Source organism: Hirundo rustica, chromosome 7 (genome assembly GCF_015227805.2).
Source record: "Hirundo rustica isolate bHirRus1 chromosome 7, bHirRus1.pri.v3, whole genome shotgun sequence".
NCBI classification, from domain to species: domain Eukaryota; kingdom Metazoa; phylum Chordata; class Aves; order Passeriformes; family Hirundinidae; genus Hirundo; species Hirundo rustica.
The window spans coordinates 35,291,145-35,318,542 of record NC_053456.1 but is presented as its reverse complement, the minus strand read 5'-3'; the positions used below and the strand labels follow the sequence as shown (position 1 = coordinate 35,318,542).

At 47.7% G+C, this 27,398-nt stretch overlaps 1 protein-coding gene across 7 annotated transcripts in view; it reads right to left on the bottom strand.

Annotated features, from left to right (window-relative positions):
- The window catches only part of HDAC4 (histone deacetylase 4), a 171,378-nt gene that overhangs the window by 77,674 nt on the left and 66,306 nt on the right, over window positions 1-27,398 (bottom strand). For all 7 annotated transcript variants that reach the window (XM_040068889.1, XM_040068884.1, XM_040068886.1 and 4 more), the window contains 2 exons: window positions 23,449-23,520; window positions 989-1,233 (listed from right to left, as the gene is read on the bottom strand). In XM_040068889.1, the coding sequence (XP_039924823.1) occupies window positions 989-1,233; window positions 23,449-23,520 (317 nt within the window). The remainder of the gene's footprint in view (window positions 1-988; window positions 1,234-23,448; window positions 23,521-27,398) is intronic.

Below are 27,398 nucleotides of genomic sequence, written 5' to 3'. Positions count from 1 at the left end.
TAAGAAGTCTGTAAATAATACCCCATTAACTTTTAATCCCATCTTCCCCACTCTGACACGCATTTTGTATTGAAATGAAAGTTATATAAGGTTGAATCGAGGTTGCTTTTTAATATTACATTAAGGCTATTTACCATGTGCAGCACTAATCCCCCTTTGAAAAAAGGAGCCCATTAGCAATTCGGAAAGCTTACGTTGCCATAGCAATAGTCCAGCACTGGGAAATGTTTATATAATGTCTCATGTTTTCACTCTGCAACAGCCATCTTCCATACTGGACTGCCCACTGACCCTGCCTGGCGTTTTCTCCCTGCCCCACGCAGGGCACGGCACCTGCTTGGTGCCTAACTCTGCAAAACCTGTGTGTGTGCAGGCCCACCTGCAGGTACTGCCCCTGCATTCCCTATTCCCACGGTCCCACCACGGTCTACATGCTCGGTTTGCAATTTGTGCTGATGGCAAATGTCCAGTGAGAAGTTCCCGTGCCACTACTCCCAAAATGCGTGACAGCAGTTATAGGTAACCTCCTGCTGCGGTCAATTCCACTGAGGCATTTTTTGTGTCCAGGGAAAGGAACGGAGCTGGAAAAGGGGCTGGAGCCCCAGGAATGGCTGAGGGAGCTGGGAGGGCTCAGCCTGGAGAAAATAAGGCTCAGGGGGAACCTTCTGGCTCTGCACAACTCCTCGAGAGGAGGCTGGAGAGCAAGGGACAGGACAAGAGGAAACAGCCTTAGGCCGTGCCGGGGAAAGTTTAGACTGGAGACAGGGAAAATGCCCCCCCTGAAATAGTAGCCAGGCATTACAACAGGTTCCCCAGGGCAGTGGTGGAGCCACCACACCTGGAATTGTTCAGAAGGTGTGTGGGATGCAGCACTTGGGGACTGTGGTAGCGCTGCTGGTTGGAATGTTGATGGTTGGAATGGGCGACCCAGGATGGCTTCTCCAACCTCAACAATTCCACAGTTCCCCTGGTCCCAGGCCGCCCTTACCTTGATGTGCTCGTGCAGCTGTGCCTCGTGCTGCCGGGAGAGTTGCTCGTGCTGCCGCTGGAACTCTGCAATCAGGATCTGTCTCTGGATCTGCTGCTTCTGCTTCAGGGCCAGCAGCTCCTGCTGCAGCTGCTGCTCCCGCAGCGTGGGCTCCGTCACCGGCATGGAGAACTGGTGGTCCAGCCGCAGATCCATGGGCACCGAGCTCGGCGCCACTTGCAAGGGCAGGGCTGTGCTCACGTCAACTGCGGGAGAGAGAAGAGCAGGGCTGAGTGAATTCCTCATCCAGCAAAGGATGGAGCAGCCATGGTCTGAACCAAAGGCAGGGCTGAGCTCACATCAGCTGCAGGGGAGAACGCAAGAGCAGGGCTGAGCGTGGTCCTCATCCAGCAAAGGACGGAGCAGCCATGGTCTGAATCAAGAGCAGCACCGTAAAATTCATACCATTCCTTTCGGGGTCACCAAGGACTACAGGAATTCAGGGATCAACAAGCTTTCCACCAGGCACCACCTCCACGTGTTTGCTACAAGCAAAGAGCGTCATGTGTGACCCACCCGTGCCTTCCAAACACACACACAGACAACTCCATTTTACTCATCCAGCACCACTGGAAATAAGGAGGAAAAAGAGTAATCTGAGACTTCACACAAAGGTATAATGTTGACTTGTGATGGATGAACTGATGGACTGCCATGGTCAGCAACAGGAGGCTCTCCCTTTAAGAAACTCATGCAGAAAACCACGATGTGCTGTAGAATAAATCCCAAACTGGTTTGGCTTGGGAGGGGCCTTAAATCCCATTGAGTGCCACCCCTGCCATGGGCACAGACACCTTCCACTATCCCAGGTTGCTCCAAGCCCCACCCAATCCGGCCTTGGACACTTCCAGGGATCCAGGAGCAGCCACAGCTGCTCTGGGCACCCTGTGCCAGGGCCTCCCCACCCTCACAGGGAACAATTTCTTCACAATATCCCACCTAACCCAGCTCTCTGGCAGCGGGAAGACACAAGCCCTTTGCAATAACTGGACTCAGCTTGTTTCTCCAAAAAAAAAAAAAAAAAATTAAATTATTGCCATCCCATGAATGACTAAAAATCTCCTCAATTCCACCTGAGTGACAGTTCTGCCTTTCACAGTTATTTTGTATTTGCAATATTTGCTCCCCTTCTCTCTCTCTCTCTCTCCAGGGCAATCCCTCAAAAACTCTGCTGAGAGTTTTGAATGAACATCAGTTACAGGATAACAAAGGCTAATCCCCCAGAAACACTGAGCTTCAGCAAAACTGGAAAATAAAGGTGGGGGTTTTTTCCCCATATCCTTTGTCAGGACATTAATCTTATCCATCCCAGGAAGAGAGTTTTCATAGAGTCTTTCCCAAAAAGTCCTGTGGAGCAGAGGTCCAGGAGTGTGTTCACCCCACTCAGCCAGGGGGGAGGAGGAGGAGACTTTCTTTTTTTGAAGCAAACATTTTCAGCAAAAGGTCACATTACTGGAAGTGTTGCTATTTTTCAACCCACAAGTTCTTCCTTCCACTTCCCTGTTGTTTTCCTTCCTGTGGCCTTTCCTCCACTCTCCTCTCTCCCCCGCAGGACCAGAGTGAGGATTCCTTGCCGTGGATTCCTGAGCTACAGTCAGGGATTTTGGGGAGAGCAGCTCATTCTGACCCACAGATAACCATTCAAACTCACCTAAATAGTGTGCTTGAAGTTTCTGGGGGGACCTCAGAGCCCCTGCCAGTGCCTAAAGGGGCGCCAGGAGAGCTGGAGAGGGACTTGGGACAAAGTCCTGGAGGGACAGGACACAGGGAATGGCCTCCCACTGCCAGAGGGCAGGGACAGATGGGAGATCGGGAAGGAATTGTTCCCTGGGAGGGTGGGCAGGCCCCGGCACAGGGTGCCCAGAGAAGCTGTGGCTGCCCCTGGATCCCTGGCAGTGTCCAAGGCCAGGTTGGACATTGGGGTTTGGAGCCACCTGGGATAGTGGAAGGTGTCCCTGCCCATGGCAAGTGGTGGAACTGGATGACCTTCAAGGTCCCAACTCAAGCCATTCTGTGATCCCATGTGTTCCCCGTGTCCTGTCCCTCCATCCCATGTCCCAAGTCCCTCTCCGGCTCTCCTGGAGCCCCTTTAGAAGGGGCTCTGAGGTTTCCCTGAAGCTTTCTCTTCTCCAGATGAACACCCCCAGCTCTCCCAAGCATGCAAAACTCAACCAAGCTTCAGGCAGAAGGAACACCCTGCCACTTGTGACTGCAGCTTGAGATCCATTCCTCCTACTTGACTCCCCAAAAACGAGCCTTAAGTTGCCATTCCCTGCTGGAAAACTTGACAAATCCCCTATTTCCCCCCCAAAGGGACTCATCCCCCTACAGCTGCAGGGATGAGGACCACAATTCCCATTCAGGGCTCTGGCAGAGGCTGCGTCATGCCTGACTCTCGACTATTTCAGGCTCCAAAGAAGCCCCTCTTTGCCCCGCCGGGAGCTGCTGACCCACAGAGCCCTGTCGAGCCCCAGCCAGCCCTCCCTGCTCAATGCACACAGCCCCACAACAAAAACCCGCCTGTGTTCCGGGGAGTGTTTGATGGGACACTCGAAAATTGCTTCTCTAGGTTCTGCCTCGAGAACACACGAGCACAATCGGAGTCGTGACGTGAGCCAAGGCACAAAGACGACATTCAGGGCTGGCATGAGAAATGCCAAAGCCATGAATTAGGAGACAAGATCCTGATTATGAATAATAAACTATCTCACGGTCTCTCCCTGCTTTTTTTATCTTCCCTGCAGGAACAGAAAAACATTAATTCTTTTATTTCTTCCCCCTGCCTTGGCATATAGGGAAATATTTTTTCCCCATGGTCAAGTTAGCCTGATTTTGATTCCACGGTCATGCTACGATGATTTTTATAGTAGGTTAGAACCACTCTGCTGGTGTTTCCCTTCCCAAATAAATAAAACATGGCTATACATCAAAGCCTGCTTGCATGCTGCATGTTAATTAAGACCTAAAGCACTTCAGTCCCCCCCCGGTTGCTGATGGAGATTGGAAATTTGACATCTCACAGCTCATCCGTAACACAGTGAGGGGAATAACCCAAAACACAGGGAAATGAAGTGACAATCTCCGACCTAAAGGCAAAGTGCGTGTCCTAAAGAAAGTATTTTATCATGGAATCACAGGATGGACTGCCTTGGAAGGGGCATAAAAGCTCATTCAGTGCCACCCCTGCCATGAGGAGGGACACCTTCCACTGTCCTAGGGTCCAACTTCACCTTGGACACTGCCAGGGATCTAGGGGCAGCCACAGCTTCTCTGGCAATTCCATCCCAGCCCCTCCTCGCCTTCACACGGAAGGATTTCTTCCCAATATCCCATCCAGCCCTGCCCTCTGGCAGTGGGAAGCCATTCCCTGTGTCCCGTCCCTCCATCCCCTGTCCCAAGTCCCTCTCCAGCTCTCCTGGAGCCCCTTTAGGCACTGGGAGGGGCAGCAAGCTCTCCCTGGAGCCTTCTCCTCTCCAGGGGAACACCCCCAGCTCTCCCAGCCTGGCTCCACTAGAAAAATCAAAAACATTTCACATAAAGACTTTAGATAAGACATCATCAGGGGAGTTTGTACATCTAGATTCTCCCACACTCCAAAATGGAAAATAACTTCTCCCTAAGTCCCAAGGGATTAGGGGAAGGTGACACTAAAACTGTGAATATACTTTTCAATAAAACAAATTCATTTTCTTCCCCTTCTCTGATACAGCATTTTCATGCTGGCCTTTAAAGGACGGAAATACAGGTTTGAGTCCTGAAAACACATTAAAATGTTAAACCAAAAATTCAGTATGAGAGGCACCAAACGAATATTTAAATTCAAACCTGGTTTCAGCATAACCTTTACTTAAGGCTAATTTAAAAAATATTCACAGAATCCCAGAACCACAGAGGGGTTTTGTTGGAAGGGACCTTAAAGACCATGACATCCCAGCCCCCTGTCATGGGCAGGGACACTTTCCACTAGATATCAAACTGGAGGGTTTTTATATCAAATGCTGTTGCCAAAATCATGCTTTCCCTTTTTTGTTTTTTCTTGATTTTTTTTTTTTTTAATTTAAATTTTAAGCAGCACAGAAAACTGTCTCTCACATTTGAACTCCAATATCACCTTCAAAGGGAAAGTGCAGGAAATGCTTTCCCTGAGCTCTCCCAACCTCCGGCACAGAGCGAGTCCCGCTGAACACAAACAGCTCTTCCCTAGCTCCTTTCTTCAACAATTCCCTTTAGAGGAGGGAAAAAAATCCCATCAATCTCCCCAAACCTGCTGCAAAACCCTGGGGATGAGAGTCTGATCAAGGCTGGAGGAAGAAAGCAGCTCCTCCCACTGCAGAACACATCCCAGCTGCCCTTGACAGAGCTAGCCTAGGAGATTCCCAAAATCCCAAGAAAAGAGCATTCAATCCTCTTGCAGTGACTCTCCAGTGCCTGGTGCCCTCCCAAATCACTGCCCACCAGGAAGGAGATGTTCCTCAGCTGGCTGTGGTTGACCCTCTCCAGCCGGGGGTTTCCAGAGCCCATGGACTCAGCTTCCTCCCCTCTCCCATCCTTTCCCGGCTGGGGCTTTATTCCCAGCTAATGAGTTTGCCTTTTAATTACTGCTGTGCCCTCGGGCCAGGCTCTGCCAAGAGCAGTACGTCAGCCTTTGGGCACCCACAAAAAGCAAACACAAAGCCAGAGGATGTGCTTAGTATCCCAAACTCTTGGCTGCTGACATTGGATCATCCCCATCCTGCTTAACCACCCATCAAGGTGCTGAGACAGTGCGTGCTTGGATCTCCCCCTCTCAGCGTTATTTCCAGCTCTTTCATCCCCAGGGAAAAGCAAAAAAAATGTGTGTTTGTTCCTTGACTTTATCCCTCAGGGCTGTCCTTGGTGTCCAGCAACAGTTTTGGATTTTTAAATAATTCCCTGTGTTTTGAAAGACACTTAAGCACCAAGTTGCTGCCAGCAGGAATGCCTTGGGCACGTGGGGAGCATGACACTGGTTCCAAATCCTCGGAACACCATTCCTGTAACCCATCACCCCAATTTTCCTTCAGAGTCAGCTGGGAAAAGGAGGCGAGCAGCTACTGCTAACTCCGAGCACAGTCAAAGGAGCACTTGAGGTGGTTTATTTTGGCAGCAAGATGTGTGTCAGTCGAGCATCACTGGATTACTGTGAATTAACTCCATCCCCGCTCCTGGCAGTGGCTGGGGTGCCGGGATCACCTACACAACCCGGCTGACCCAGGGATTCTTTTCCAGTGGGGCTCCCACTCCCCAAATCGCTAAAACTCCCCAAAACACTGTGAGACGGTGAGATCAGAGCTATAAATAGCACCGAGCTACTGCAGTATCTGACTGCAGTGCTGGGATAAAAGCAGTGGATTTTGTGGGGAAGCAGAACGAAGCCTCAGCACAGCATCCTCGGAGCTGGTTCCATCTCCAGCACAGGACACAGAAGGAGAAATTAATAGGAGAGGGGGAAACAACACATTACCAGCTTCACTCAATTCTGCATTTTTATTCTCTAGACAAGATTCTGCCAAGCTGGACTAGAGGAACCCCAAACTTGTGCAAGAGCAGGTGGTGGGAGCAGGTCACAGCCGAGCAGCTCCCAGGACAGCAACATCCTCTGGAGCACATCCCGAGCATCGCGTTGGGGCAGGATAAAGGCACAGTCCACACCAAATGAAAGAACTATCACAGTTTTATGGAATGGCCTGGGTTGGAAGGAGCCTTAAAGATCATCCAGTTCCAAGCCCCTGCTGGGTGGGACAGCAGAAGGGAACAGTTATTTCTGTTTCACTCAGTTCTTACCTCTGTTATTCCATTTCCAAGGACCAGGATCCCAGAGAGGGTATTCTGGGCTAGAATTAGCCAATAATCCTGAGCATCACAGCCCAGCTGGAGCCAAAGGCAGGTCAGCACCCTGCAGTCCCCTGGGAATTTTGGGAAAGCCCAGGTGGGTGGCTGCAAAGGCAGCCTGGATCCTGTCTGGGAGTACAAGCTGGGAGTAAACAGCAGCTGAGGTTCCCTACGAGCTCCATGCACGCTGCAGCTCAGCGAGGGCTGGAGTCACTCCCTGCTTGAGGAATATCTCTTGCTCTGTGAATGGGAAACGAAATTAATCATCCCATCAAGCCATGGAAACACATCGTGAGGCACCACCCCGCAGGCAACAGATGGAGCTTTAAATGTCACTCACTCATTCATCGCAAGGAAACTTCTCCCTGATTACTACCGAGACCAGGAAACATAATAAGGGTGCAGAGATTCTGGATTTCTACATATCCAGCTTTGCTGAGCCTAATTCCTACCCTCAACAGACCTCATTAGCATTTATTAGGCACCTACACAGAAATTTTACTCATGATGATAAGGAAGCCAAAACTTCCAAGAGCAGACCACTTATCCTACTGTCTCCATCTTAGATTTAAAGCATTAAAAAATGTCTCTCTACTTGAACAAAGTGAAGCTATGTCCACAACAGGCAGCGTTTGCAAGGAATCCCAGAATGGTTTGGGCTGGAAGGGATCTCGTTCCAACCCCCTCTCGCCTCAGAGCAGGACATCAGGGTTTGGAAAATTATAAACTCCTATGGAAAAATCTCTAGGGGTATTTCCTTAATGAGAACATGGAGAGTTCAAGGCCAGCACCAAATCCTTGATGGCACAGGCGTCTCCAACAGAGATGTCTCCAACAGATGAGCCTGTGCAGGACAGAGCAGCTCCAAAGGGAGACACTCCAGTTTCTCCACCTCCTTTTCAACCATTATCCCACTTTATCTCCTCGCTGGTTTCATCAGTGACATCTCAAACGAACAAGTGTCTCAGACAGAGCCAGAGCTTTCTGTGAAATTAAAGACAATGGAATGAAAGAAGTCGGCTTGGACTATTCCTTCTTTCGAACTTCACACCAATTGTGGGAAACCTTTCCTTGCACAGCTTCCTTGCACCGAGTGGATAAGCAAAACCCACTTGAGTTTCCATTGGAAAAAGAAATCTAAATAAATAATAAATATTGAAATATAAAACAACAAAAATAAATGTTTAGGTATTCTTAAAAGGTTTAGGAAGCTGTGGCTGCCCCTGGATCCCTGGAAGTGTCCAAGGCCAGGTCGGACAGGGCTGGAGCAACCTGCGCTAGTGGAAGATGTCCCTATCCATGGCAGGGGGTGGCACTGGATGATGTTTGAAGTTCCTTTCAACCCAAATCATTCCGGGATTCTGTGATTCCTGGGAATGTGATTTCACCTGCCTCTTTGCTTCAGGCATTACCCAGCAATTGAACCTCTTTGATCCATCTATCTTGCTTCCACAACAGGAAACTTCTCCCCTCAGCAGAACCCCAGGACAAAAAACAGAGTTGAAAGAAGCCCAGCTGAATTTCTGTAGAGTCAAACCCACGTGGATTTCCCACATGCCTCTCTCTAATCTCACTCTGAGCTTCCTTCAAGGCAAAATGATACTCTGGAGAAGAGAATTAAACATGGAAGAGATGGAGCAGGAGCCAGAAAGTCTCATCCTGAGATGACACATTAAAAGCTTCCCATGAGAAAAACAATAATCCACCTGGTTGGGTCAGCATGGGGGAGTTGAAGGATTCCCAGTGAAGGTGGGGTTAGACAAACACCTAGACATTCCCACTCATCCTCTGCAGTTTTCCCTGGAGCCTCCCAAGGGGTGGGCTCTTCAATGGCAGGAATAAAGCCACCGCATGAACTGGTGGCACAGCATGGTTTGGCTTCTAAAGTCCATCCTATTCCACCTTGACATGGGCAGGGACACCTTCCACTGTCCCAGGCTGCTCCAAGCCCCATCCAGCCTGGCCTGGGACACCTCCAGGGATACAGGAGCAGCCACAGCTGCCCTGGGCACCCTGTGCCAGGGCCTCTCCACCCTCCCAGGGAACGATTCCTTCCCAATATCCCATCTAACTCTGCCCTCCCTCAGCTTAAGGCCACTACCCTATGTCAAAAGAGAAGGTGAAACAAAATTCTGAGGAATTACCTGTCCCACTGTATTTCAAACAGCAAATAAATGCTTATTACTAGCAGGAGAGTGAGTTCACTCCTGTCACCAGCCAGGAGACTCCCAGTTGTCCAACAAGCCCCAAAATCTGCAACACCATCTCCTCCATCGTAACAAAAATAAAGCAGCAAAAGGAACAGTTAAACAGCAAATTGTAAAAGGAATGCTATTCCATAGCTCCTGAAAACTCATAGATTGCTCAAAGGCTGCAGTTTTGAGTAAAAATCCACACCATGTTGGAAGAGAAGCCCATCCAAATGGGCAAGTAGCCCACAGCTTCCTGTGGCCCCTCTGGAAGGGCTTTACTTCCAAATAATGGATATACTCAGGTATCAGCTACATTAGGACCAGGATGCTACTTGCTGTCCATTCAATAAAATGAAGATGCACATTAAAATACAAATATAAAAGATTCTTTCAAGAGAGTGTCAAACACTGACAGTTTCCTAGAGAAATTCAAGTAACCTTAACCCATTGGAGCCCCTGGACAGCAAAGATAAATGGCACTAAAGCACCTTTTTATTCTGGCAAAACAGGCAGGGGTTGCCCTTCCTGGATGCACACACCCAAACACACACCTGAGCTAAGATTTCCCTTAAAAAATAGATATTTTCCATTTTTTTCCCCCAAGAACTACCGGAAGAACTGAACACATTAAAACCCAGAAGCCTGCTACCCAAATCCTAAAGGATGAGGGCAGCTGTCCCCTGCATTCCCCATGCCAGCAATGACCCATGCATGACAAGGATTCCCCGCATCATGGATGGCTCTCCTCAAAGTGAGCTTTCTCTTGGCATTTATGCCCAAACCACTGACACCAGGTGGCCTTTTGGACACGGCACAAAAACTCAGTGCTGCTTCTGCTGAAAATCTGCCCAGCCTGTGGCATTTTCCTTCAAACAGAGCCAGAGCCACATAGGGGTCAGCTTGAAGGTGAGTTTTAACACAAGAAGTTTAAATCCAGGTGTGGTACTAAAGAGTTTTAGGTATCACTCACAAGGAATCTCACTGGGATTCTCCATCTCTATCCTGCTCTGGCAAGAGCCCACCTGCAGAGCTCCTTCCAGCTCTGGAACCCCCAGCATAAAATAAGGATGTGAAGCTGCTGGAACAAATCCAGAGGGTGCCAAAGGATGGAGCCCCTCTGCTCTGAAGCCATGCTGGGAGAGCTGGGCATATCCACCTGGAGAGGATAATGCTCCAGAGACACCTTGGAGCCCCTTCCAGAGCTGGAGAGGGACGTGGGACAAGGGATGGAGGGACAGGACAAGGAGGAATGGCTTCTCACTGCCAGAGGGTTAGATGGGATTTTGGGAAGGAATTCTTGGCTGGGGGCTGTTGAGGTCCTGGCACAGGGTGCCCAGAGCAGCTGTGGCTGCCCCTGGATCCCTGGCAGTGCCCAAGGCCAGGTTGGACATTGGGACTTGGAGCAGCCTGGGACAGTGGAAGGTGTCGCTGCCCACGGCAGGGGGTGGAACTGGATGATCTTTAAGGTCCCTTCCAACCAAACGACTCTGTGATTCTCTGAATGCTGCTTTTCAACTCATTTTAAACTTGCCTTCCCAAGGAACAAACACCTCCATGAATGAACAAAGAGAACAGCTTAACAATGTCCTTGGAAGCTTCTAGACTTAAACCTCCCATTTCTTTTACTAGAAGTTCTGAGTTAGGTGGTTGTCTGCTGAGCATGGTAAGCAGCTTCCCAAAGCACAATACACCTACACTGCATCTACTACAACCACAGCAAGAGGGGAGCGAGTCCTCCCTCAGAAATTCTGATAAATTGTGGGATATCTTGCTTAAAAATGCCACTTCAGCTGCCAAACTTGGACCTAATGCAGGGTATAGGGATTCTGGCAAATAAAATGGTGCCTTTGTCTTTCAGTGGGAGGCTACAACTTTGCTCCAGCTACGTTCAGGCACCAGACTTCCCTGCCAAGGAGTTGACTGCAGCCTGATCCTTCCACAAAAAGAAACAGGATGCTGTGAGAAGCAGAAAGGTGAGAGACATAAAATATCTAAGGATGGAGAGCTCCTATACATACCCAAAATAACGGTGACTCACTTTCCAGAGCACTGGGAAAAGATAAAGGACTCAAGGAAAGACCTGAAGAGGGTTGAGGGATTCAGCTGGGCAAAGTATAGGAGGACTCCACAGACAAAAGACACTGGGAAAGTTGGAAGGAAGAGATAAAAAGGACATCCAGGCAGCAGCTGAGGAACAGCTGCAGGAGGGAAGCTGAAGAGGCAGGCTTTTAAAAGCAAGTCTAAGGAGGTTAAATCTGATTCAGTGGTATCTGGAGGCAAGCAGAGATGACAATGTCTTATCTGCTGTCTCCCTGAAGTACTACACACCCTGGGTATTAGCAATAAATGATGGAAACAGCACATCCAGGTTCGCTTCAACATTCCTGGTCAAAACACAGTGTAAAGAAGCTCCAAAGAATACAGATAACCACTACAAAAACCTTATTTAGGTAAAAGTCCTGCTTGATACCAACACACAGCTAACCCCTTCTCCGCCGAGCAAACCACATTTTATGTTAACTGTATTTGGTTTTCAGGCCACTTTAATGAAGCTCTGTGCTCTGCAGGGTCATCCCTCAAGTTTAGGAGCCCATTCCTCCAAAAGATTCCAGAAACAAGGCATCCTTCCAGGAAAAGCCAGACCAGCTGAAACATTCATAGATCAGAACACTGAGTGAAAATACTGCCCAGAGCAGCTGTGGCTGCCCCATCCCTGGCTGTGTCCAAGGCTGGATGGGGCTTGTCCCGTGGGCAGGGGACACCTTGCACTAGCCCAGGTTCCTGTATCCATCCGTATTTCCTACGTGAATCCCAGGCTATCCATCTCCCAACATTCCAGAAGCCCATGGGACGTGATGCCTACAAAAGCCCCTCTGCTCTCCCAGCTGATCAGCCCAAGGGAACAGCACTTCCAAAATGCCATTATTACCATTTTTTTGCATATAGAAAGGTCTGCGAAGAGATGGATTCCTGCGCATGCCTGTGTCAGAGCACCCCTCTTAACGAGGGAGATAACGAGCCAAACTCCAAACGCGTTAAATCCTGCGTCAGTGTTTCCATCCCGAAATAAAGCTGCCTTAAATCACCACAGCCTAATCCTCCCATGATTTCGCCTGTTTTCATTTCCACATTTCCACTTCACAGCTGATTTACCCCAAGTTTGCTCCGCTCAGGGCAGCGGCCTTGAACTGCAGAGCCCTGCTTTGGCAGGGACCGTGAGGCAGCACCAGCTCCTGGCCACGGATCCCAACCCCTGGAGATTTCCTAAGGACTTCACTGGCTGTGCATGAGGTGCTCGGGGTCCAGAAGTGATGCTTGAAAAATGAGGCAGGGATGAAGCTGCAGGAGCTGCACACTGAGGGGCGGGAGTGTGTCCAGGGAAGGGGCTGGAGCCCCAGGAGAGGCTGAGGGAGCTGGAAAGGGCTCAGCCTGGAGAAAAGGAGGCTCAGGGGGGACCTTGTGGCTCTGCACAGCTCCCTGACAGGAGGGGACAGCCAGGGGCAGGACGGGCTCTGCTCCCAGGGAACAGGGACAGGAGGAGAGGGAACGGCCCCAGGCTGGGCCAGGGGAGGAATGAGGAGAACTTTCTTCCCTGAAATGGTGGACAGGCCTTAGTATGGTCTGCCCAGGGCCGTGGTGGAGCCGCCACACCTGGAAGTGTTCAAAAGCCGTGCAGATGTGGCACCTGGGGCATGGTTTAGAGGTGGCAGTGCTGGGGGAACAGCTGGACTCAGGAGGTCTTTTCCAGTTTCAGTGATTCCACGGTTCTGGCCTAAGTGAGGATGGATCCATGAGGGACTAATAGAAAGAAAGATGGGCCAGTTTACAGAGGAAAATAACACAAACCATCCAGACCAGTGCTCTTGGCCACAAGACACTGAGATGTTCACATCAGCACAGGCCGGTTTAGATAATAACTTGATTTACAGATCCAACAGAACCAGACAAACCCAAGCAAACCAAGTCCCAAGGAGGAAGAAACAAGAGGCTGAAGCACATTACAGTCAGTTTGATCATCAGCATGTATTTTAGAGGATGCAAAATTCATTCCTGACCTTACACAAACTTTGACTTCCCTGTACGATCATCACTCTGTCAGAAATGCCATCTCGGGAATTTTTAGGTGACAGTACATTTGTTTGTACTGTACACTTCTGGTGAGAAAGCTTGTTATGTTTTGTAGGTCACTTGGTTTTACCATCTGCCTTGATTTCTGCTCAAGGGAAGTGTTGCTTCTGAAATCCTTGGTGCCATACACGAATTAGATGTTGAAACCAGTAGCAGCTTGATTTTGCATCGTCCCAGTGGAAATACAGAATACTCCTGGATAACGGGAAAAGGGCTCAGCAAAAGCTTGGGGGTGGTCAGTGGGAAGCAATTCCCCCTCGTCCTGTCACTCAGTATCCTTGTAAAAAGTCCCTCTCCAGCTCTCCTGCAGGCCCAAAAGTTTGGCAATATTCTACGATGACCTTAATAAAAAATCAGAAGGATACAAAGCTTATTGGTAAATGATACCTGAGGCAGGAGAGATCCTTCACAGCAAGGCCTCTCCTCCCACTGCCAGCCCATCTCAGATGCCTGAAGGAGCTTTACCATGCTGACAGCGACAAAACAAAGCACTGTGACGACTAGCTGATCCTTGGGAAGGCAAACACAAAATTATTCAGTCAGGTCTTGGAATTTTATAGCGGATTTGTCCTTGTTTTGACCATAATCTCACGAGTGATGCCAGCAGCAAACCCATCTGGCACGTGTAAGACTAAATATCTGCTCCTCATGGAAATCAGCATCTCAAAATTAGCATTTGTGCCGAGATCCGGCTTGCAGTGCCTTAAAGAACAAACAAGTTCAGCTTCCTGCAAAATGCTGCACTTCTTCAGGCAAATTTGCCCGGGAAGTGTAAATCTGTTTACAGGTAAAGGAGAACCTGGAGCGATGGGCTGCAAAGAATGATGGAATGGTTTGGGTTGGAAAGGAAACCTGCCCTCAATACCTGCCATACCCACCCAGAGAGGCACAGCTCAGGACTTTGGATGTAAAGCAGCGTTTGGGTAGAAACCAGCAGTTAATATTTAATTCTACGGTGTAAATAGCATTATGTAACAGCTCCTCAGAAGCTGAAATTCTCATCTTGTGCAAGAACTTCTTTTGTGGGATAAAGAGTAAAGCACATTCTAAACTGCACAAAAACTTAATATCCACTGTGCTCCAGGACTGTCTGAAACCCCTGTTAAAGCTGCTTTGAAAGGACTAGAATTTGTCTTAATATTACGGTGATTTTTAAATCACCTGTAATTCTTATTTGTCTGTCACCTTGTGCACCTCACTTAAAAAGTAATTTTTCTCTTGTATAACAGAACTATGATGTATCCCCTACACCAGCATCCTGACCAGCAGCAGTAACTCTGTTTGAACATGGAACCAAATCTCTGCACTGAAGCCCAAAATATTTAAAAATAATAATAAAGAAATAATAAAATTTTTTAAAAAGGCAACAAGGAAAAGTTTACACTGTTAAGCCTAGGAGAAATAGTGCAAAAAAACCCTTTTGCTTGGCTAAAGTCCATGAATATTTGAGCATATGAGTATTTACAAGCTGCAGGAATTCGGTGGGGCTCGGTGATGTAAAGAGCCAAGTTGCCAAGTAACTGCATTTTCTATTTCTCTGCTGCAACGAGCCTTTCCCAAGCCAGCAAAAAGCAGCACAACCCCAAAGCTCCCCCTGTGTGCCGAGGAACACAATTTCTGCTGAAACTAAAGAGAAAACAAGAGATTTTCCAACAAATACGGGGGGTTTGGGATACGAGCGAACCCCACATTATCGACTCTGACAGCGTACAGCTGGCACCTGTGAGCGAGTATTTGGGAAAGGGAGGGGGAAATTACTTGAATGACTGAAAACCCCTTCAGAGTGGATTAATACACGTGTTCCCAGATCAAGAAGCGCCAGTTTTGGCGGTGGTTGTCCCGATGCCCTGGTGCAGCGATGGAGGTGGAAGGGCTCCTTACGGACACACCGCACGTTTGGCTGGACGCGGAACCAGATGAAGTTTCCCAGCCGCTCACCCGGGACACCTGACACTCGCGTCAACGCAGCCAGTACCTTCCCTGCCATGTTATTCCCATCCCTGATCAGCGTCGGGACACGGCCAGATCATGTATCCGGAGTCCAAACAAAAGTTAAACCTTTCCCTCTGCTGCCATCCTGGAAAGGAAATTCCAGAAAATTCTAGAATTTCCTTCTCTGCAATTTTAAGGATTGCTCCATGCCACCGTGGGGTCACCAAGGTAAAATCCTCAAATACCCAAAATGGATTCTTTTTTTTTTTACATCTATTTACTTATTTTTCAGTGACAGCCTTTCCTTCTGCCTTTTCCACAGAGTTATCTCCGAACCCGTTCCAACGGGCTTTGAACTCCCGAGGCTTTAGAGACTTTGTTAGAGGCACTGCCACGGATGGGGGAGAGGGATCTGGGTTTTGCTGAGCGCTAATTCAAGACATGATAAATCCCTGGGACAGGGATTATACAAGCCTAACACAAATATATACACATGTATATACACATATATAAGTATATACAAATCCCTGTATCGGGGATTTAGGTGGAACGTGAAAGGAATTTTATTTTTTCCGTCTATAAAAATGTTTGACGCCTCCAAACACGGTATCAATCATTTGATACCTTGGTTAAGGGTATTTTTTTGATAATATTCCAGTGGTACTTTGCAAGCACAACACTTGGTCGAAGGTCAGACCTGGTGTTTCCCACCAGGAAAAGGTGGCAGCTTTTCAGGCCCCATAGACTATCAAAGGCAGGACAGGGGGACAAGGAGCCATTCCGTCTGGAACATGTGAGCTGGCTTTGAAGCCCAAAACGTGGTTTGTGAGGTTAAACGCCCTCTCACACGCAATTCCACCGGAGTGGCAACCCGGACACCATGGTCTGGCTGAGTTCCAGGGATGGAGCTGGGAGCTGCTCCCAAGATCCTGCTATATCCCCACTATGAAGCCATTAAGTAGAAGGAGGGTTAGATGGGATATTGGGGAGAACTTCCCTGTGAGGATGGGGAGAGACTGGGCTGGAATTCCCAGAGCAGCTGTGGCTGCCCCTGCATCCCTGGAAGTGTCCAAAGCCAGGCTGGATGGGGCTTGGAGCAACCCGGGCTAGTGGAAGGTGTCCCTGCCCATGGCAGGGGGTGGGATGAGATGAGCTTTGAGATCCCTCCCACCCCAAAGTATCCTGGGATTCTGTGATTTCTGAGTGTTTGGAGGTACCCAGTCAATGTGCTGCCAGACCTCAGGGCTCAGCCAGCCACGTTTGTGAGGGAAACCCGTCCGAGTGCTGCAGCATATTGTGTGAAGGGGATTCCTGCCACGCTCCGAGCTGAGCTGTACCAGCAAAACTCTGCCGCTCAGCTCAGCAAAGTCCCTCTGATCTAACCTGGGCTTAGGCAGACAGGGCAGGCCTAATGCCACCCGAAGAAAGGTCCCATTTAAGTGACAGGCACAGCAGCTCCCAGGATTACTGGGGACAGGCAGGAGCTGGCTGCACTCACTTTCCCCTCTCAGTGCGTCACAAACACCTTCCCAAACCTGCTACTGAGCCCCAGAGCTCGTCCCAGAGCCCCTTCTGCCAGCAGAGAACAAACAGAGAACCCCACTGCTTGTCAGAGGAGAGTTTCAGAAACAGAGGGACCAAACCCCACTGGCACCTGGCCAGAGCTGTATCATGGGAGACCCAGCACGCCCTGGGAAAATGCCTCCAACTCTGCCCCATTAATATTTTTAAAAATACATTATTGCAACCACTTCATCTGTTTCTTGAGAAAAAAACTGTAGTAATTTAATGTGAAGACCAAATTGTACACAGGTGAAAGATGACTGTCCTCAGTGAAAATAAAGAGCCTCCCATATGTGACTCAAGCAGGAAACTCAGGATCTCCAAGAGAGTCATTAATATCATGACAGTGTGACTGTTTACAAGCAGGATTATAAATGGGTGAAAAAAGGCAAGTTTTGACCTAAATTTCACTGTTCCGTCATTCAGTGTGACTTGGAGAAGCTCTATAGTAGCTTGGGAGTTCCTCTCTCCATCAGAAAAGATCACTGCATTTCATCAGAAACTTTTTTAAAAATTCAATGTACACAATTCACTGGCAAGAACTGTCAGAGCTTTAAAAAGTATCATCAAAACATGCAGTACATTTACTCTGCATATTACAACTGCAGCTCCAAATCAGTGATTCCAAAGCCTTTCATTAGATCATAAAAACTTCAGGCCAGCTCATAATGAAATCTCTAATCAAATATGAATGAATCATCTGATATGACACAATTCCTTGAATGAGAAACAGATGGAAAAGTAGTGACGATTAAGTGGTTTGGATGGCAAGATATTAGTTAAGCCAAACGAGGAGATATACATAATCACAGAATCATGGAATGGTCTGGGTTTGAAGGGACCTTAAAGCCCATCCCATTCCAACCCCTGCCATGGGCAGGGACACCTTCCACTATCCCAGGTTGCTCCAAGCCCCATCCAACCTGGCCTTGGACACTTGCAGGGATCCAGGGGCAGCTACAGCTTCCCCAGGTAACAAGGAAAGGTCTCTTTAATGAACCATCAGCAATTCCCCAGAGAAGCATCTGGAGACTGCTGCTGTATTTTAGGCACCGCTGCACAAAACATTCACCTGATATTCCCTCCACTGCCCAAAGACAAAGCAGAGCCAAATATAGCCCTGAAAATCAATATACACCGGGGAAGAGCCGCCAGGATCTTGGTAAACACGTGTTACGCTAGAAGAGGAATTCCTAAAATCCTGGAAATGCAGGTGGCTGCTTTTTCCCCTTCAGCAATAAACTACCCCCAGTTAATTTTGGCAGAAAGCACCCTGGGGAGCTCTGCAGTGCAGGGCACAGCCATGGGAAGTGCAGGCAGACAAAGGAAACACAGCCCCTGGAGATAACAGGACAGTCCATCCTCATCCTCCAGCCAAAGCTCACATCCATCTGATGGAAAAGAGGAATCGGGTACAGGGTGTGTTGAAACACTACAGCCCCAGGACGAGCGTTGCCTCGAAAAAGTGAATAGACTGAGAATGAAATAAAAGCAAAACAACAAAGATTTCACCCTGATTACCTCTTTGAGGTTGCAAACCCAGGTAAAACACCCAGGCAGCAAACACACGTGGCAGAGAAGACGTGGCCTCCGAGATCCCATCTGAGGCACGTGAAAATTTTTCCCCAAGAAAGGCCTCAATCCATGATCAATTTCCACGAAGCATTTATCACTTTTCATTCACCACACAGTACTGTTATTTTTAGCAAAGACAGAGGCAATGGGAACAAATTCCTGAATAACCATTCAAGGGAGCCTTTCCACGCCTGCTCGCATCCTGCCATCTCCTCCTTCCCTAAGTTTTCTTCACAAAGTTTTACCATCAAAGGCTCTTCCCTTCATCACCTGTTTTATATAAATCAAAAGCACAAAACAACTTTTCCTGTGGTAGGGAATCTGTGAGAATTCTTATTTTTAAAATAGCACTTGGTGAAGAATAAGGACTGAGGGAATCCAGTGAATTCCGGAGCTGATCAGCGTGAATTAATGAACTAAGCAAGGTGCGGGAAGAAGAAAGGAAAACAGCAAGTTGGGGCTTGCAGCAGAGCAAACTTTTCTGCCTTTCATCCAGGAAACCAGTGCTGCATTCAAGAGCTTCACATTTAAGTGCTGCTTTCAGCTGTTAAAAGAGGGATAATCATTAATAATTTATGCCAGCTCCTCCAATTGATAACCATTTCCTCGTGGGAAAGAAAGGAGACAGATAAATCATGACAGATAAATACGTTTTCTGAGACAAAAGACAACAAAGCCGAGTTGAGGAGCTGTGGGCCCCTGCTCTTCCCAACCCACGGGAATCAGGATATTCACATTCTGGGCTCCAGCATCAGATCAGTTCAGAACTGCCCCAGGATCCCTGGAAGTGTCCAAGGCCAGGTCGGACAGGGCTTGGAGCAACCTGGGATAGTGGAAGGTGTCCCTGCCCACAGGCTGAGACTGGTTTTAAGGTCCTTTCCAACCCAAACCAGTCTGTGATTCTCTGATTCCCAGCTTGGCTAGAGGAGTGGTTTAATTCCATGTGGAACATGGATGTTGCAATTGAGACAGAGGTGGCCAAAAAGCTCATCCCTCTTCCATACACCCCTGCACACACACAGAGTGCTGAGGCAGAGTTAGAGGGTCGTTAAAATCCCATGACCAACAAAACACGAGTCTGGGGACAGTATTAGCTCAGAAAAGAGGTTCTGACGTTTGACCTTCCCTGCTTCCCTGCAGAGATCTGCCCAGAGCCTCTGGATGTGGAAGTTCCCTCTCCTCTCCTGCATAAATAACCCCAAATTTACTGACTGCAAAGGACTTTTCATAGAAGCACAGCGGTTCAGCAAATCCTCTGTGGAAATCGGGGAGCTGTCTGAAGGGCTGTGCAGGGCTTTCCTTGCTGAGGAATGGCTCTGAGGCTGGGCTCCAGGAGTGCCTCCAGCAGGTGAAACACTCCTTTTATTGTCACTGCATGCACAGTTTGTCCACTTAGCTTAGGGCTGGAAATGAAAGACAACTATTAATAAATCGCAAGTATTGCAGGAAATATAACCTTGAGCTGATTTGAACTCTCAAGGCTTTAAGCAGCAGTTCCTCGGCTGCCTTGGAATCACGGAATGGTTTGGATGGGAAGGGACTGAAAGTGCAACAACTGCCATAGGAAGGGACACCTTCCACTAGCCCAGGTTGCTCCAAGCCTGACCTTGGACACTTCCAGGGATCCAGGGGCAGCCACAGCTCCTCTGGGAATCTTATCTTACACCAGAGCATCTAAACGGTGGCAAAGTTATCACACCAAGGCTGACAGTAAGAGCTGCAGCTTTTCAATAACCTAACGAGATGAGAGGACAGGACTGAATCTGCTTAGTGTACCGTTGTGACATCAGGATGGATTTTTCCCAGAACTCACTTTTGATGATAATTTGGGGGGTCTGGATGAGTTTCTCCCCCATCCTGGGCTTCGTGTACATATCCATATTATATATCAGCTTATTTTTAACATTAAAGAAAAGCCTTTCTAAGGGGTAAGCTACTTCTGGGGCACAACAAAACCTCACATTGTTCCCGAGCTGACATGTAATAATATCTGACTGCAAAATCAAGGGACAATATTAGCTCAGAGGCTCGTACAAACCATTTATTCCTACATACATCAACTTCTTTTTTTTTTGCATATGACTGTGGAAGTGAGAGTGGATAATTAGATCTAGGAAGCAGAAAAAGCAGCAGGGAGATGAAATCTCCCACTTAATGTTCTGTTTTAGAAGGGACCTCAAACCTTTCCAGCCCCTTTCCACAGGCAGGGACACCTTCCACTATCCCAGGTTGCTCCAAGCCCTGTCCAACCTGGCCTTGGGCACTTCCAGGGATCCAGGGGTTGCTACAATTTCTCTCAGCATCCTGTGCCAGGGCCTCACCAGCCTCAGATTATTGGAAAAAAAAAAAAAAAAAAGAAAATAAATTAAGGGAAGCAATGTTGCTCAATAAAGTTAATTTATTCCTTTTTCTCCGCCGGGCCAAAGGCACAGCGATCCTTGGGAGCACGAGGCAGGGCAGGCAGAGTTATCAAACTGATGATTATTGTACTCCTGAGCAGGATGTGGGCTGTGGGGGCTTTGTCTTGTTGTACTTCTGCGAGCACCTCAGAAATTCAGAAGTGCCAATTATGGGTGATATGTCTTTGAAAAGGGAAAATGTTTCCCTTCCTCCAATTAATCCCTAATTTATACAGAAAAGAAGATAGAAACAATTTCGACTGATGATGACTTAACTCAGCTCTATTCAACCAAATTCACTCCTAAAAACCATTTCATAAAATTGCTGTAAATATTTCTTGGTTTGGTGTTGAAATGCTCTGCAGGACAGAGGATTTTTAGAACTTTCTCACCATTTCACATCAGAGAAAAACAACTAACAAGGGTCAAATCTCTCTTCCACTTGGTTCATGCTGAAGAGAAAAACATTTTGGTTTCCTACAAGCGCACCGCAGTGATTTTATCTGAAATAGAAATGCAGCATAAAAGCTCATCGACCACTCAAGTTTACTCAACGCTACCCTGACCAGGACAGGAGAATGTTTTAAACAAAATATCCCAGGACATCATCAAGCATTTTTTTTTTTCCTTATGCTGTTTTTTAACACCATTATTTCAGTCATGCCTGAGACTTGGAACACCACCTGACAATCTCACACACAACTTGTTTTTCCAGAGCAATGCTCGGTGTTACTTCTCCTTTCTTCTCTCAGAAAGATCTACGGCAAACTCTTAAAGACAAGAATGATAAAAAACAGATATGGCAATCACAGAATGGGTTGGGTGACAAGGGATCTTCAATGCCACTCCCTCCTATGGGCAGGGACACCTTCCACTGTCTCAGGTGGCTCCAAGTCCCAATGTCCAACATGGTCTTGGACACTTCCAGGGATCCAGGGGCAGCCACAGCTCCTCTGGGCACCCTGTGCCAGGGCGTCCCCACCCTCCCAGGGAACAATTCCTTCCCAATCTCCCAACCATCCCTGACCTCTGGCAGTGGGAAGCCATTCCCTGTGTCCTGTCCCTCCAGGGCTTTGTCCCAAATCCCTCTCCAGCTCTCCTGGAGCCCCTTTAGACCCTGAAAGGGGCTCTGAGGTCTCCCTGGAGACTTCTCTTCTGCAGGTGAGCACGCCCAGCTCTCCCAGCCTAAATTCCATTCCCACAGCTCAATTACTGGGAGAACCATTTGACAAAAAGGCAGCGCTGCCCATCTCTCGTTCCACCTGCTTCACACCGGCACAGCTCCCCAGGGATCCCTGCCTCACTGTTTTCCCAAAAGTGCAGAGGTGAGCTATTAAAAATACTCAAAATGGAGTCCAAACAGCAAGAACTCCCTAAATCCTGCATGGCTCCATTAAACAGCCTCATTTCACTCCGGGAAACACAGCCAAAACAGACTCTACCATCAAGCTCCCCAAGCTCTCAACCAGCACCAGCCTTTGGCCTGAAACACCTTAAAAAGAAACATTAGACTTCACCAGCAAGCAAAATCAATACCAAAAGAAAGGGCTAGAAGATTCAAACCCATCCCTTTCACAGTCCAGGCCAATGATCCACAGAGCCACAAAATCCAACCTGGCTCACGACCGAGGTGGGCAGTAAAACCTGTAAGCTGACTTGTGCTACCACAGTGACTTTAAAATGAGAATCCCTCTGAGGGTTAGGAAAATAGAACCTCCCTTACCTGACGGACACGTTTGGGAGCACACAGAGGGGAGAGGGATTTCTCAGAATCTGAAGCCAGATGCCCGAGCCTGGTAAACAACCATCTCTTCCTTTTTTCTCCCAATGCAACAACTCTACCCCTTTGAAAGTTTCCTTCCCCAGATAGGCATTCAAGTCCACCAAAACCTAGGTTAGGTCACAGCCCACTTTTTTTCTCCCCCTCCCAACGTACCAAAGTTGTTTTGAATAAACTTCGTTTACATCTTTCCAACTGGCACTACCAGAAGTGCTCAGATCTTCTGCGAGATCTCATCCTTAATAGAAAAGGGCCTGAGGGTATTTTGGAAGGCAACAGAGGGAGAAAGTTGAGGGTTTGGAAGACCTGAGCTGATCTTTGCAGAGTAGATAATGTTTGCTATATCCTATCACCCCTGCTACAGACATCTGCTTGTACCTGGAGGACAGAAGGGGGAAACACAAAAGCCAACAGCAGATTGTTTCCCACAGAATTCCAAGTACTGGGAGCAGAACTTTGGTTTCCGTCACTTGTAGAGCTGCAGCCCTGAGCTATAAGAGCTCTCCCAGCTCAGCTAGGAGCAGCCAGGACGACAAGCAGGAGGACAAGCCCCAGGACATGCCATGGCAGGATCGTTAGGAGAGGGAGAACAGCAAATAGCCCAGAGCCTGGCGTGACACACTTTGATCAGCCTGGCCTTGGCTCCCTGTTCCTTCTCCCTAATGAGAGCAGCAGCTCCAAAATCTCCTTCTGGGCTGGGAAAGGCCTCGTTCAGATGCTGCTTTGTTCTCCTGTCCTCTCCTTTCTAAGACAAACCAAGCATCTCCCACCAGGCTGGGCTCCCCTCAGCCCCCTGCAAGACTCCCAGGGCTGCTGTGCTACGTTCCCAAATCCCACTCTCCCAGCCTGGGAAAGCAGAGGTGTGCAAGTCCTAACAGACTCTGTTCCAGCACTCTGCATTTGCATTCTGCTCTCCCACTCGCAAGGCAGAGCTGCAGAGCATTTTCCTGCACTCCCCCCCCAAGAACAGGAACCAGGTTTAATAGGAGGTTTTTTCCTTACCAGAGCTGGGCATGTGGTTCACTCGAGGTGGATTCAACAGCTCCACTGGCTGGTCTCTGCCAGAAAGCCCATCTGGAAAGAGAGGGGAAAAAGAAAATAAAATCACATCAACACTTTGGGTAGCTGAGCTGTTTTTAGCCATTCCAAGCAGGAAAAAAAAAAAAAAAAAAATCAGTAACAAATTATTGCTGCAGAGCAGAAACACAAGTAGCACAAATCAATGAAAACGAGAACATTCCCGAGACAGCTAAAGCAGAAAATAAAGGAGACTCTATCCCAAATGACACTCAGGGTTTCCCGGTCTCTAAGTCCACAAGTGGCGCTGATCCCAGGCTGAGGAAATAGGCATGTCAGCTCAGAAACCTTACCAGAGAACAACTAAACTGTGATTCCTTCCTTGCTGGGAGAACTGAGCTAAGACAGAGACGCAGCCCCACAGAGCAAAGTTGAAGAATGGCTGGAATATGCCAGGGAGATGTTGAGGAAAACTGACAAATCACTGCAGGAGATTAAAATGCAGAGACATGCATAACAAGCCCCATTTTGCATAAGTTTGGATTTCAGAAAGGCATTAAAAACATACTTTGTAAATGAGATGCACAAATCCATCTTGCTGAAGCAGTTCCCTATTTAAAATATTTCCAAGATTGTATCTTGCATCCAGGTAGAGTTAAACAGAACAACCAGTGCTGGAGACTGCCACACCTGAGTTTCTAGTCGCCCATTCCCCTCCCAGAAGAGCTGAAACAAAAAATGCTAAATTGTGTTGTCAGTGTAATTATGAACTCTGGAATACAGAAAAATTTATCTCAAACCTACTTGCTCACCTTTGTCAGCCTGTCTCACTTTTCCCCTCCAACCCCTTTCTGTGCTGCACCTCTGATAGGATCAAGCCAAACCCTGTCTGGAGACATCAAAGAAGCCACCCCATCTCTCTCAGGCAAAGGACAGTGTTAGAAAAACATTAAGATTTGTTTTCTTCCCCCTGCTTTCTCCATTTTTCTGGAGAGAAAGCACAGCTGGGGTCCTCTCCATGTCTTGCCTGGGTTCACCTCCAGTGACTATCCAGTGACCCGGATGGAAGGGGAAGAGCAAAACATCACTATTTTAAACATAATTGAGCCATCAGGTGCTCCAGAGTCAGGGGAAAGCCGAGGGAAATACCCAGTTTTCCTGGGAAGCAGAGTATTTTCAGCTTCTCTGCTGGCCAGTTTCAGATAAAGATGTTCCTTCAGAGAAGAACCCACGGACAAAACAGAGCACTGTAGCAGCACTCAGGTGCTCTGTGAGACAAATCCAATTTGCAGGATTCTTAAGACTTGTTTAATTCTAAGAAATAAAGTACATGAATTTTTTCCACTCATTTAAAAAAAAAGCAAAAAAAAAAAACACAAACCAACACTTTGCAATTTTTATTTCAAAATGAGTATTAGATTAATCACAGCAGAATATTTAGGAACATCTTTTAAAGCACAGACACCTGAAACACTTGAAGCAAAACTGAGCTATCCAAGACCAAGGTTCTGTCTTTGCTCTGCAAATAAAGCTCCATAAAATAATAATAATAATAATAATAATAATAATAATAATAATAATAATAATAATAATAATAAATGTAAAACTAAAATAAAGTTCTAAATCTTTGGAGTCCTTCCTCAGCACAAAGATGTGCAACTGCTGGAGCAGCGCAAAGAGGTCAAGCCATGCAATCAGGATTTGACTCCTCTAACAAGCCACAAACCCTGGTTTGAATACTGAGACAGCCCAGACAAGCTACAAAATATTCCCCAGCTCTCTACTGGCCAAATTGGTCCTAAGCTGCTAAAGAGAACTGGCAAGAAAGCATCCTCTCAATTTGGTTCTGTGTGAATCAGCCTGACGATTTCCCCAAAACTCTGCAACAAAGTGCTCTGTCCATCGAGCCTGGAGGGAAGCAGACAGCAGCCTGGCTGATTCATGGCTTGAGTCAGGGAACATTTCACGTAGCTTGATTTCCAGATGGGCATTTCTACTCATTAATTAACAAGGCGAACCCATAATTCATTGATGGAAACTTGAACTCTTTGTTTTTTTATCTTAATCCATTCCAAAGAGTTGCTTAAGTTATTCAGAAAATATAGCTAGGACAGGTTTGTTAGCAGTTGAGCATGCAGGATTTAAAGATGGTGAAAACAGCAAAACAAAGGAAAAATGTTTACAAGTTCAGTTCAGAATAAGCCAGAAACATGACAGATAAAAGCCCTCAGAAAAGATGAAGCAGCAAAATGAACAATTCCATAGAACCAGAGAGTTGTCAAGATTGGAAAAGACCTCTGAAATCATCAAGTCCCTCCAGGGCAAAACCAAACCAGATGAGGACAGGGAAATAAAACTTCGCCACTAAAAAAAAAGACAAGAAATTAAGAGAAATGGAAGGCTGAAACATTCAATGAGGTCTTAAAGAAAACTCTAAGCAGTCTGACTATAATTAACTCTGATGAGCTTAAAAATGAAGGGCAGAACTGGGAACGAAGAGGTTATTTAAATAGTTTTCCATGTATTCAGATCTTTCTGATGCAAATCACCCTGGCCTACCTGAATTCCTGGAGCCAAGTGATGAGCAACTAAAAATTATCTTTAAAGGACACCCGGAGTAGAGGAGAAGCTCTACAGAGGTGTAGAAGTAAAACTGCAGGAGAAACAGGGAGAAAAGCAGGAGCAAGAGGTAGAGAAAATCAGCATTACTGACTCAAATTTGTCCCTTTGAAGCCTGAAATGCAGAATTAAAGCTTTAAAAAAAAATCTAGATGGATGAGAGTTGCAGCGACAAAGGAGTAAAACCTTCCTGCTGTGATAATGACAGAAAAAAGTAAAACTACAAAAGGGAAATACCCAGCCAAGCCAAGGCCAGAAGAAGGAAAAGCCAAAGGATTTTCCAAAACCAAGCACTCCCCGTTCAGTGACAATACAGAGGATCCAAGTTCCCCCCTGGATATGCCGACAGGGGCACGTGCAAGGTCATCCCCCGAGGACGTGGCAGCCTTGGTGGCCAAAGCTTTAGCTTCAACACCTGAAGAGGAACTGTGGGCAATCAAGGAGAAACCTCAGAGAGAAGATTTCTAAAAATGAGAGACAGAGAGGCTGCAAAACTCAGTTTTGCCAGCATCAGCCTGTTCTCCATTGAGAGAAGACAACAGAGTGGCCCAGAGAGGTTTTTCAGGATGAGCAGCTCTCTAACAACGCTGAGAGTTTGAGACCACTCGACCAACTTCTGTCTCCTTTGCTCATAAATCTTCTGGACAGCTCCTCACTGCACAATAGTGACCAGGGGCTTCTGAGCAGGCAGGGGATTTTCTCAGAGGCTGGGGAACTGTGGCTGCCCCTGGATCCCTGGAAGTGTCCGAGGCTAGGCTGGCTGGGGCTTGGAGCCCCCTGGGATGGTGGCAGGGGGTGGAACGGGATGAGCTTTAAGGCCCTGAATCATTCTGGGATGCTACAAGGCAGCATGAGCCTCATCCCTTTCCATCAGGCTGCTGAGAGAGGGGCCCAGGCTGCAGCACACGAGAACTCCTGGCTGGTCCTGGCACTGCCCCCGTCACACGTGGCAGCCCGCAGCAATTCCACGGCACAGGAACGCGGGGTTTCTTTCTCCCCTGCTCTCAGTAACCACTGCCACGCTATAAACAGCACCTTGCATTCTGTGCCCGACCTGGGCTCGGGGAGAAGGACGATGTGCAAACAGGATTCCTCTGTGTTCCTTCCCGGCAGGATTTGGGGAGGGTCCGTGGGTAGCTGTGCTTGAGTATTTGGCTGAATCTAAAAGCCAGATCATGTACTGCCCTTGGAGCCTTGGGATGCCAGGCTAGCTGAGGAATAAAAGGTCTCCACCCCTGACCATTAAGCACAGGCCACTGGAACATCCTGACTTGCATACTGAGCATGTGTGACAAGTTACAATATTAGTAATGAGA